Raw genomic sequence first — 12379 nt, forward strand, 5'->3', positions numbered from 1 at the left:
TAAAAATTGACAAGTGGGATGGATCAGCTGTGAAAAACTCTTTGGATGATTCTGCCAAAAAGGTACTTTTCTTGAGGAGGGGTTGGTTAGTATCTATACAGCTGATGGCCATCTCTCCTGGAAAATCTTTTCCTTTTGTAACTTGGAGTGACTTTAGTTTTCAGTGTTAGAAATTGAGTCAGAAAGCAGTTTCTAGAATGTCTCACAGAAAAAGTCAGAAGAACATTTTAGCTGTGGGAAAAGTTGAAGAGTTTAAAGTTTTTATATGAGGGATTGATGAACTTTTTCTCTTGATTCTTTATAGAAGACTTGAGTCTTATTTGTTTGGTGTGGTAAAATCCCAACTGGAGGGAACTTCTTGGTAATTCATAGATTCTTTTATTATGGAAATCAAGAATAAAAGCAGATACTAGGAAGGAAGTATTCCTATTAGCTTGATTCCTTCTTTTTCTCACCAGGTACTTCTGGAAAAATACAAATACGTGGAGAATTTTGGTCTAATTGATGGTCGCCTCACCATCTGTACAATCTCCTGTTTCTTTGCCATAGTGGCTTTGATTTGGGATTATATGCACCCCTTTCCAGAGTCGAAACCTGTTTTGGCTTTGTGCGTCATATCATATCCTTTATGCTCAGGTTTGTTTTCTAGTGACCATTTTAAAAAATCTGCTGATACTTCTCCCTACAAAAAACAAAACAGACTTTCATGTTAGGGCTTGCTAATGTTAGAATTTAATATTATGAGCTGTGATGTTTATCTGGTAAACATCTATCATTTATATAGTAACTGTCATTGATATTTTATGTTTAGTATGGTTATTTTATCATAATTCATTTTTGTTATTAATGTAGAGGTTATTATCCTAATATGAGCACTTAATAGCAAAACACATAGTAATCGTGAACCCAGCTCTTCTCATTTCTAGCCCAGAACTTTTCCCATTAGACGTGGCTGCTTCAAGCCACTCATTCTAGGATATTAGGAAAGGAACTGATTTTGGAGACTCAGATCTGTATCAAGTTTACTTGAAGCTGAGGAGCTGAACTGGAAATTAGCATGAGATACAAGTGTGACTTGTATTATAGAGGAATTAAGAACTTATTCTGGAGCTAGAGAATGTGGGTTTGAAATCCAAGGTATTTGTGATCTTGTGCTAATGAAAATTTACTTATTTTTAAAATGATTTGAATACCACTCATTTATAAATATGGGTAGCATTCAGAATTATCATGAAGATTAAATGAGAGATTTTATATTGTATTTGATATATAATCATTTCCTTTCCCCTCTTTTTTATGAATATAAGATCATGGTCGTTGCCTACCCAGCTGGTTTTTTTTCTCAAGAAGTTGAATATAAAGAACTTAATTAAGGCCGGGCGCAGTGGCTCACACCTGTAATCCCAGCACGTTGGGAGGCCGAGGCAGGCGGATCACAAGGTCAGGAGATCAAGACCACCCTGGCTAACACGGTGAAACCCCGTCTCTACTAAAAATACAAAAAATTAGCCAGGCGTGGTGGCAGGCGCCTGTAGTCCCAGCTACTCCGGAGGCCGAGGCAGGAGAATGGCGTGAACCCGGGAGACGGAGCTTGCAGTGAGCCGTGATTGCATCACTGCACTCCAGCCTGGGCGACAGAGTGAGACTCCGTTCCCCCCGCCCCCCCCCCCAAAAAAAAGAACTTAATTATACTTCACTTTTAAAACAGGTAATTTTGGTAGGCAGTTTACTTTTTTAAACAATGTTACCACTACCTAAATTTTTTTTTTTTTTTTTTTTTTTTTTTTTGAGACAGGGTCTTACCCGGTCACCCAGGCTGAAGTACAGTGGTGTGATTATGACTCACTGCAGCCTCAGCCTCCTGGCTCAAGCAGTTCTCCTACCTCAGCCTCCTAAGCAGACAGGCACATGCCACCATGCCTACCTAATTTTTAAATTTTTTACAGAGACAAGGTCCCACTATGTTGCCTAGGCTAGTGTCAGAACTCCTGGGCCCAAGCAATCCTCCCAAAGTGCCGGTATTACAGGCATAAGCCACTGTGCCCAGCCAACTTGAAATATGTTTTAAAACTTCATGTTGGAGATTTATCTTCAGAGGCAGTTAGCAAACCTCTAATAAAGCAGATCCTAGTAAAAAATTGTATTATCCAGTTTGCCCTGCATAGCCCCCAGAAGTGGTACCAGGTGATCCTTGACTCCTTCCGGTCATCAGATTAATCATCCCAGTGTGAATTTTTCACCGTTAAGGCAGTTCAAAAGAATAATATTCTATAAGTTCTAGAGACAGTTCCCAGGGGAATTCCAAAGCGATTTGAAAATGATAGCAATCTTGTTACAAACATCTGCCTCCCAAGAGAACTACCTTGATGGTAATTCATTTGTTTGGTTATATTTGTTTAATAAAACAAGGTCTTATTTTTAGTCATATCAGTTTTATTTATAATAGTAGGGACTACCATTATAAATATCTTCTGTTATTGGGCATCGTGGCTCACGCCTGTAATCCCAACAGTTTGAGAGGCCAAGGCGGGCGAATTGCTTGAGCCCAAGAGTTCAAGGCCAGCCTCAGCAACGTGGAGAAACCCTGTCTCTACCAAAAATACAAAAATTAGCTGGGCGTGTTGGTGCATGCCTGTAGTCCAGTTACTTGGGAGGCTGAGGCACAAGAATCACTTGAATCCAGGAGACGGAAGTCGCAGTGAACCGAGATCCACTACTGCACTGCAGCCTGGGTGACAGAGCAAGACTCTGTCTCAAAAAAAATAAAGTAATTAGATAAATTAAAAAATAAATTAGCTGGGTGTGGTGACGCACACCTATAATCCCAGCTACTCAGGAAGCTGAGATGGGAGGATCACTTGAGCCTGGGATGTTGAGGCTGCAGTGAGCTGAGATCGTGCCACTGTACTCTAGCCTGGATGACAGAGTGAGACCCTGTCTCAAAAAAAAAAAAAAAAATTCTTCTGTATCATAGACTACATATATCCTTCATCTCTAAATCTCATGATAATTCTAAAATATCAGTATTATCCCAGTTTTAAAGGTAAGGATACTAAGACTTGGGCAAGGAAGTTATTTGTTATGATTATACTGATTAAAGGCCAAGATTTAAATCTAGGATTATCTCTACTCTGAAGTTCATATACTTTGCACTATATTTTCCTGCCTTTCCTGTTCATGAAATTTATCTTTTTTAACTCTTTTTTAATGGAATGCTTCATGAATTTGCCTGTCATCCTTGTGCTAGGGCCATGCTAATCTCTGTATCATTCTAATTTTAGTATATGTGCTGCCGAAGCGAGCACTGTTCATGAAATTTATTTCTATTTTATTTATTTTATTTTTATTTTTTGAGACAGGGTCTCACTTTGTCGCCCAGGCTGGAGTGCAGTGGCACGATCTTGGCTCACTACAACTTCTGCCTCCCGGGTTCAAGTGATTCTCCTGCCTCAGCCACACAAGTAGCTGGGATTACGGGCCTGCACCACCACATGCAGCTAAATTTTTTTGTTTTTTGTTTTTTGAGATGGAGTCTTGCTCTGTCACACAGGCTGGAGCACAGTGGCACGATCTCGGCTCACTGCCACCCTACAACCTCCACCTCCTGGGTTCAAGCCATTCTCATGCCTCAGCCTCCTGAGTAGCCAGGACTACTGGCATGTACCACCATGCCTGGCTAATTTTTGTATTTTTAGTAGAGACATGGGGTTTCACCATATTGGCCAGGCTCGTCTTGAACTCCTGACCTCAAGTGATCTGCCCACCTCAGCCTCCCAAAGTGCTGGGATTACAGGCATGAGCCACCATGCCTAGCCTTAATTTTTGTATTTTTAGTAGAAATGGGATTTCCCATTGTTCCCTTTTGGCCAGGCTGGTCTCAGACTGACTGCCTCGGCCTCCCAAAGTGCTGATATTATAGGTGTGAGCCATCGTGCCCAGCCTTGTTTCTGAAATTTAAATGGCACAGTGTACACAAAGCTCTTTTGCCAGTTTTTGGCAAACTGTAAGTGCTTATTATATATGGTACTTAATACTGTCAAAAACAATATAATATATAATATAATAAAAACAAGTCTGTGTGCATACAGGAAGTAATTGTAGTACTATTTGACATAATCTACTATAGTAAACTATTTGGGTCACTTTTCTTCTCTTCTTATAACCCTTAAAATCAGTTGAACATGGTCAAGTCCACTGGGACTATTAGTTGTTTTTTATAAAGAAATAAGCACTATTATGACAAAGTCTTGACAAACTAGGTATCTTATTATACATGTTGTCTTTGAACATAAAAATGAGAGCTAATTTATGCTCTGTACCTTTTTCTTTTCTTCCTTTTTGAGATGTTTGCAGAAGTAACCAGAGAGAACCTTGTTTCTCTTGGTACATAAACATAAGGATGAAAATGAAATAGCTAAATTTTCAGTGTTTTTGCAGCAAGACAAAGCTGTCTTCTTTAGGACTATCATTATGAAAGTTTTTATATCTCTTGCTTGTCAATTTGTGTTACTTCTCTTTTGTGTTTGAGTATTTTTCCCTTAACTTTATTTGAACCTATTTTGTGATGATGGGGATTCTGACCATTTATACCTCATATAAGGAGAAGAGCATCTTTCTCGTGGCCCACAGGAAAGACCCTACAGGAATGGATCCTGATGATATTTGGCAGCTGTCCTCCAGTCTTAAAAGGTATGACTATCCTCAAGGATTTTTCAATCCTGGTGTTGGATTTGCCCTGGCATGTTATCATTATCAACAGAAGACTTACTATGTGCCTACTCTACAAGGATCATAGGGCTAGTCATATAAAATGAAGAAAGGAGTGTGAATGATCTAGAAGGTTTGTCCTAGCCCTGTAGTTCTGAGATTGCATTATCACAGAAATGCTCTGAGGATAAACTGTGGGAGAAAGTGCTTTGGTGGAAGAATGAAGAATGATTCTTTTTCCTGTGGCCAGTTAACAGAGACGATTAAGTGTACAAAACTATAAAGGCCAAAGATGTGAGATCAGTTATCTTTGAAGAACTCCATTAGCTTCTGTGTCTTCTATGACCCTGTCTTCTCTCCATGAATACAATCAAGAAGCTCTGGAGCAGTGCACTGGGCAACTCAAAAAAAGCACAATCTACAGTCTATTTCTGACCAGTGTTAGGTATAACTTTGTGCAGCTGACACACATGTGTTTTATAGGTACCAAGAACTAGGTTCGTGTTCCAGTTCAGTTTCTTTCTAGCTGTATAACTTTGGGTAAATCATATAAATTATCAGGTTTAGCGGGGTCAAAAATGATGTCTAGAGTTTCTGGGAACTTGAAATACCAATTATAATAATAGCAAATGTTTATTGAACATTTACTATATGTTGGGTATTCTGCTAAATGCATTATCTCATTTGGATTTTAGAACACTCATTTTATAGATAAGAATACAAGCCCAAAGGTTAAATCAACTCTTCCAGTATCATATAGCCCAAAAGTGGTAGAGCAGGAATTCCAGCCCAAGTTTGAAACCAGAATTCATACTCGTAGTCACTATCTTATAAACATACTATACTTAACTAGTGCATAATAGCCCCACAAATTATAAGTACAATTATTTACATATGAAATTAAGTGTAGCATCTGTGCCATACAGACTCTCTCATTGCCAACTTGTAGAGGCGCCTATGAGAAAGGGAAGCAGACCTTCATTCTGTTGTTGCAGCTGAGTCCTTGCTTATCTCCTAACAGGGGCTTTGAGCTGCCCTTTGGCCCCAGCCATCATAATCTGCATCCTCTACCAGGCCACTGAAGCAGAGTTGCAGAATTCTAAAACTTAGCGGCATTGTAATTTCGTTATTTTTATTCTGACTTTTGTATTTTTTAATAACTTTTATATAATTCACCTACCATACATTTCACCCATTTAAAGTGTACAGTTCAAAAGTTTCTAGTGTATTTACAGATATTTGCAACCATTATTACAGTCAATTTTAGAGCATTTTCATCACCTCAAAAAAAAAAAAAACCTCTGTACTCTAGCTAATCACTTCCCTATCCTTCCACTTCCCTGAGCCCTGGGCAACCACCAGTCTACTTTCTCTGTTCTCTCTTATGGACATTTTATATGAATGGAATCATACAATATGTGGTCTTTTATAACTAGATTCTTTCACTTAGTGCCATTACTTCCTATATATACTGTACACAAGGTTCATTCATGTTGTAGCATGTACCAGTACTTTATTCCTTTCTATGGTCAAGCAATATTCCATTTTGTTTATCCATTTGTTAGTTAACAGACATTTGGGTTGTTTCTACTTTTTGGCTATTATGAATAATGTTGCTATCCATATTTGTGTACATGTTTTTAGGTAGACATGTTTTCATTTCTCTTGGGTAATACACCTAGGAGAAGACTTACTAGATCATATGGTAACTCTCTTTGTTTGAGGAACTGCCAGACTGTTGTCCAAAGTGGCTGCCCTATTTTACAATCTCACTAGCAGTGTACAAGGGTTCTGATTTTTTCACGTTTCCTGCTGATTTTTGCCAGCTGCCATATTGTTGGTGGAGCGGAAGTGTGAACATTCTTGCTTTGTTCCCCACTTTCTGCTAATGTCTTCCCCCTCCCCCACCTCACAGACGGATTTAGTAGCTTAACAGTAGCTGATTCTGATGTCTTATTCCTACTGCCAGGTCATGTGATGTGACAATGGCAATGAAAGGCTTCACAGACTACCAGTTGCCATGTGCAGACAGCACATGCTATGTGACTCTCTCGCGAAAAGTGATTTTGTGACTCCCCAGCACATTCATTATACAGTCTAAACTCCTTCAGCATATGAAGTGTTACAGCATTCATCCCCTAGTGACATCTCCAGCTTTCTTTTATGCCACTCTCAAAATCCATTCTCTCACTCTGGCAATATTATGGAATTTGCAAGATGCTAAGTTATCCAAGTTTCCCAGTGACCCCGTACCTTTAAACATGTTCTTCTCTCTGGCTTAGCTATCTTTCTGTAACCTGGCTCACTCCTACTTCCAAGAAGCCTTCCCTGACATGCCTTAGTCTAAATTAGGTGGTCCTGGTTATTCTTTTTTTTTTTTTTTTTTGAGACGGAGTTTCACTCTTGTCACCCAGGCTGGAACGCAATGATGCGATCTTGGCTCACCGTAACCTCCATCACCTGGGTTCAAGCAATTCTCCTGCCTCAGCCTCCTGAGTAGCTGCAATTACGGACCCACGACCACACCCAGCTAATTTTTGTATTTTTTGTAGAGATGAAGTTTCACCATGTTGGCCAGACTGGTTGTGAACTCCTGACCTCAAGTGATCCCCTAGCCTCTGCCTCCCAGTGTGGTGGGATTACAGGCATGAGCCACCACGCCCAGTTATTCTTAAAAGCATTTTATGCTTACCTCTGTTAATTACTACATGGAGCTATAATTATTTACTGTCTGTGTCTCCTCCTGGGCCTGCACCCCTCCTCCAAAGCGTGAGCTCCTTTACTGTTCACTCTACACTAGAAACCTAAGCCCAGGTGGGACTTTCTCACTTACCCCTTGGTAACCAGACCCAGCCGAGGGCCTGGTGTGGCATGTTTTGTTATGTGAATGATTGACGTTCACCTGAGCTGGGCAGCAGCCATGACCTCCTAATTAGTCTCTGCCTGCAGCCAAGTCATTGTCAGCCATCCACAAAGTCCCCTATAACCTAGCCATCTCTATGAACATTCCCTTCTCTTTCTTGCCCTAAGTGAAACCGGACCATAATCCCTGAGGACGTAATTCCTCTGCAGACTGCAAGTGGTAGCTGATGTTTCTCTCACAGCCTTCATTACTCTGGTACTACAGGTAGAGATGGGTCTCCCCTTTGCAGCTTCCAATGCCTCCTCTTCCCTAAACCGCTCCCCCCCTCCTTTGAATGCATGTCATCACATTGTGCCACTTCTATGCCTCTTCCTTGCAGTTAAATACAGACCTGCTCTTTTGAAGATAATTCCTGGCTCATTGGCACTCTCTAACATTTGTCCTTTCGTAAGTCTTGGTGATTGCCATATTCACATAGATAATTATTCTAGTAATTTGGCCTCTCAGTTTTACTTCCTTTCTTCCCATTATCCTGTTTTCTATCGTGTCTTAAACACTTACTTTCATAGACGTATCCTAGTAGACCTTGCAATTACTAAGAACAAACTATGTTCAATAATTTCAGTTTTAAGTGTCCCACCCCGACCATTGCTTCCTGTTATTCTAATTTATTTCCTTCTAGTTCTCTTGTCACAGCATTTCTTCTGCCCCAGTGGCATCTGTAACCCACTTCACTTCCTCCTTACCTGGCTTAGATTCCATGACACTTCTGTACTCCAGTTACTCTCTCCCTGTCCTGGAGGATCTTTCATATCTTCCCTATCCTCAAACCTCCTAGGCCTCCTCCCCTATCTTTACTGTCAGTGTTTTGTTGTTGGGAAGATAGAAGCCATCATAAGTCTACCATCACTACTTACCTACTTCTAAGTACCTATCTAAGACCTTCCCTCCCTGGTCTATGGGATTCTATCCCTTCTCCTTTACTTGATGTTTCCCTCTGCTGGGTCATTCCGTCTGACATATATATATACTGTAATTTCTCCCAACTAAAAAAAAAAAAAAAAAGAAAAAGTTCTTTCCCCTTCTGCTCCTCAGTCTCCTCATTTTTCTACTCTCCTTTTCCTTTTGTGCTATCACCTGGATCTGCTCTTGTCTTCTCTTTTCTCCTCTTACTTGACCTGTCAGCAGCATTTGACATAGCTAATTACCCTTACCTTGTAATACTTTTTTTTTTTTAACTAGGCTTCTCGGATACCACACGCTTGTAATTTTCTTCTTACCTTAATGTCTGTTCCTCAGTCTCTTTTGTGATTCTTCATCTCCCATTTTTTTTAACATTTGAAATGCCACCAGGGCTTGTTCTGGAACATCTTCTCTATGATGAAGATCTCTAAATTTATATTTTCATCCTTAATCTCTTCTCTGAACTCTAAATATATTCCGGCATTCTGTTTGATGTTGGATCCCAATAGTCATCTCAAAGTCAACATGTCCAAAACCTTACTCATCTTTGTCTCGTCCAAACCTGCCCTCAGTTTTCTCACTTCAGTAAATGGCAGTGCTGTCCTTACAGAGCTCTGGAGTCATTTTGACTCCTCTTTCTCAGTCCTTCTGTCAGAAAATTCTGTTAGCTGTACCATCTAAATGTATTGTCTGACCATTTACCATCTCTGCTGCTACTATTCTCTGTCACATAAGTTACTGTAATGATGTTCTTTTTTTGTTTGTTTTTTTGTTTTTTTGAGACGAAGTCTCACACTTTTGTCCAGGCTGGAGTGCAGTGGCGCGATCTCGGCTCACTGCAAGCTCCGCCTCCCGGGTTCACGCCATTCTCCTGCCTCAGCCTCCCAAATAGCTGGGACTATAGGCGCCCGCCACCACGCCCTGCTAATTTTTTGCATTTTTAATAGAGACAGAGTTTCACCATGTTAGCCAGGATGGTCTTGATCTCCTGACCTCGTGAGCCACTGCGCCCAGCCTACTGTAATGATGTTCTAATGGACTTCTGCAGCCCTCTCCCCACCCATAGTCTATTCCCAGGACAGCAAGCAAAGTGATCATTTTGAAACATAATCAACTCAGTCTTTTGCTCAAAACTCACTCAGAGAAATCGCCAGAATCCTGAGGATGGCTTGGAAGTCCATACATGTCTATTCTCTGCACTCCACACACCTATGCAAACATACCCCTCATCTCCTATGGCTCTCATCCTCTCCCACTTCATTCTGTTCACATTACGCTCCTTTCTGTTCTTAAGACATTTCAGGCATGTTCTTGCCTCAGGGCCTTTGCACTTGCTGTTGCTTTTGCCTGGAACATTCTTTTTCCAGAGAGCTTGTTCTCTTACCTTTCTTGGCTCTGCTCAAACATCTGCTTAGTGAAGGTTTTTCTGCCCACCTATTTAAGAGAACATCTTATTTTTTTATACTGTCTGTTCCCTACACACACTAAAATGAAAGTCCCAAAAGGCAGACATTTATATTATGTTCACTGCCATATATTCTTACCATCTAAAACTGCCTGACCCATATAGGTAGGCTTAATAAATATCTGAATTAATGAACATTTCTAAAATGTGTCAGATCACAACTCATCAGTTCATAGACTGCCACCAAAGCCATGTAACTGCTAATAAAACTGGGCACAGAAATCTAAAAATTACTGTGATATCAATTAGTAGCAGTTGGTCAGAACTTGAGAAAATCTTTTGAGGTGTTGAAAATAGTTAAAGGAACTTCACGACTAGCTCTCCAAGTTGGGAGTTACTGCCTAGACCAGCAATTACTGAGGAGCTGTGATCTTTTGAGCACTAGTTAATGATAGGCACTGTTTTAGTCATGACAGTAATCCTAAAAGCAGATGGAAGTTCTCCCATTTTAAACATGCAGAAATAGAGCCTCAAGAAACTGCTTCATCTAAAGATAATACTAGCTTAACAATCCACTGAATATGTCCCAATAAATGGAAACAGGGTGAGGGATGTCAGCCTACCAGTAATTGGTGTCATTAAACCCTCTTGAATGGACATAGTAATGGACATAGTAATGGCCTTCAGGGTACCTTAAAGTATAGATAAGGAGTCTCTGGAGTTCATTTAGTAAAGCAGTTGGCATCCCTGGCCTGTGATCAGAGTAAAACCTGGAGCTAGATTGATTACAGAGTGTAAGGACTAGACACCCTGGGATTGGAGAGCATCCTTGAAAGCAAGGGTTCTTCATTTATTTATAAAAATTTGATTGCCTACTAGAAACCCAGCTAAGAGTATGAAACAAGACAAAAATCTTTGCTCAAGAATCTCCTAGACAATCCTGATTCAAGCACCAGAAACAAAGGGAAAAGAAACCTCCCAGTCTAGTGAAGAACATAGTACACATCATGTCAACAGATAGGTAATTTTGTTGATACCATAGGATCCTATTATTAGGCCTGGCATATGATAGGAGGTCAGTATTTGAGTTGAATGTTAATTGATGGTGCTGTGGAAGACAGAGGAGACACATCTGACCCAGATTGGGAGGCTTTCCCCAAAAAGTTTATGCCCAAGTATAGTGTTAACAAATAAGAACTTGTCAGGTGAGGCAGGGGAGAAGAGTCTTCTAGGAAGACCTATCTAGCATGGCAAATACAAAGTCCAGAGATGGGAGAAGATGGTCCACATGGCTTAAAAGTCTACAGCAAGGTAAAGGAGGTACACAGTAATTAAAGCAGGAAAGATATATCAACACCTAAGAATCAGAACTAGTATCTTGAAGAGTTAGGAGCCCTGGGGTTTTGTTTTTGTTTTTGCTTTTAAAGGATGTGTTTGTTCCCTGTATCACCGGTGCCCAACTTACTCCTTTTCTTCAGAATCACTTGGTGCCATATTGTTACTGGTTGAATCTCTGTGTTTGGTTTTTGATTTGTTATCTTTGCCCCCATGCTTAGGTTTGATGACAAATACACCTTGAAGCTGACCTTCATCAGTGGGAGAACAAAGCAGCAGCGGGAAGCCGAGTTCACCAAGTCCATTGCTAAGTTTTTTGATCACAGTGGGACACTGGTCATGGATGCATATGAGCCTGAAATATCCAGGCTCCATGACAGTCTTGCCATAGAAAGAAAAATAAAATAGCCAATTCTAAAAGTAGCCCTCTTTCTGCTGGATCTTGCTGAATTACTGGCTTGAGGGGTGGGAGAAATAAAAAGAACTTAAAATGGGTAAAGCAAGAAATGTTTAAAAGTCCCTGTTTTGTCCTGAAATTTTAGTCTATTCTGGATAAATAGGATTTTCTGACACAGATATGAGAAGTTGTAGCTCTGATGTCTAGCTGTAGTCTCCTTGATCTGCTGATTGCATTATTTTAATTTGCTTTTCTGGGAAAGTAGTTTTGCTAAAAGCTGTGTACAGACATTTTCTTTTGTACCTAGCATACTTTATATAGTATAGCTTTAGGCCATGTAGCATTTTAAGACTCAATTTTAAAAAATTATTAATCTGTTGCTGACTCTGTTAATTCCTATTTCAATATGTGTTTCCTTGAAGAATTCAGGATACAACATCTTGTGTATGACAGTTTTCCTTCACACACTATTTTTGTGGGTGTGTATATATCTGATTTGGGGAGAATTTAAAACATAGCTTTTTAATTTGTTTGAAACAGACTTTCTGCCTGTTACATTTTGTGCTTTTAACTAGTTAAAGAAGCCAATGGCATTTTAGTTTTATATTGTGTTTTCCACTAGTATATCCCTGTTGATTTGTTTGTGCCTTTTATTAACTGCCATTTTCTAAAATTTTTTTCAATAAAAGGAAGGAAGATGTGAAAAAAA

At 39.9% G+C, this 12379-nt stretch overlaps 1 protein-coding gene and 1 non-coding gene across 2 annotated transcripts in view; one reads left to right on the forward strand and one right to left on the reverse strand.

Moving 5' to 3' along the window:
* Positions 1-12379, forward strand: part of SPCS2 (signal peptidase complex subunit 2) — a 29980-nt gene extending 17601 nt beyond the window's left edge. The window contains exons 3-6 of the mRNA XM_031936714.1: positions 1-62; positions 459-619; positions 4555-4689; positions 11495-12379. The exon at positions 1-62 is cut by the window's left edge and continues 7 nt beyond it. Of these exons, the coding sequence (XP_031792574.1) occupies positions 1-62; positions 459-619; positions 4555-4689; positions 11495-11681 (545 nt within the window). The 3' untranslated portion in view covers positions 11682-12379. The remainder of the gene's footprint in view (positions 63-458; positions 620-4554; positions 4690-11494) is intronic.
* Positions 3202-3305, reverse strand: LOC111540991. The gene has a single exon (XR_002731126.1). It is a non-coding gene; the product is annotated as a U6 spliceosomal RNA (small nuclear RNA).

The sequence above is a fragment of the Piliocolobus tephrosceles genome, chromosome 13, assembly GCF_002776525.5.
Source record: "Piliocolobus tephrosceles isolate RC106 chromosome 13, ASM277652v3, whole genome shotgun sequence".
Lineage (NCBI taxonomy): Eukaryota > Metazoa > Chordata > Mammalia > Primates > Cercopithecidae > Piliocolobus > Piliocolobus tephrosceles.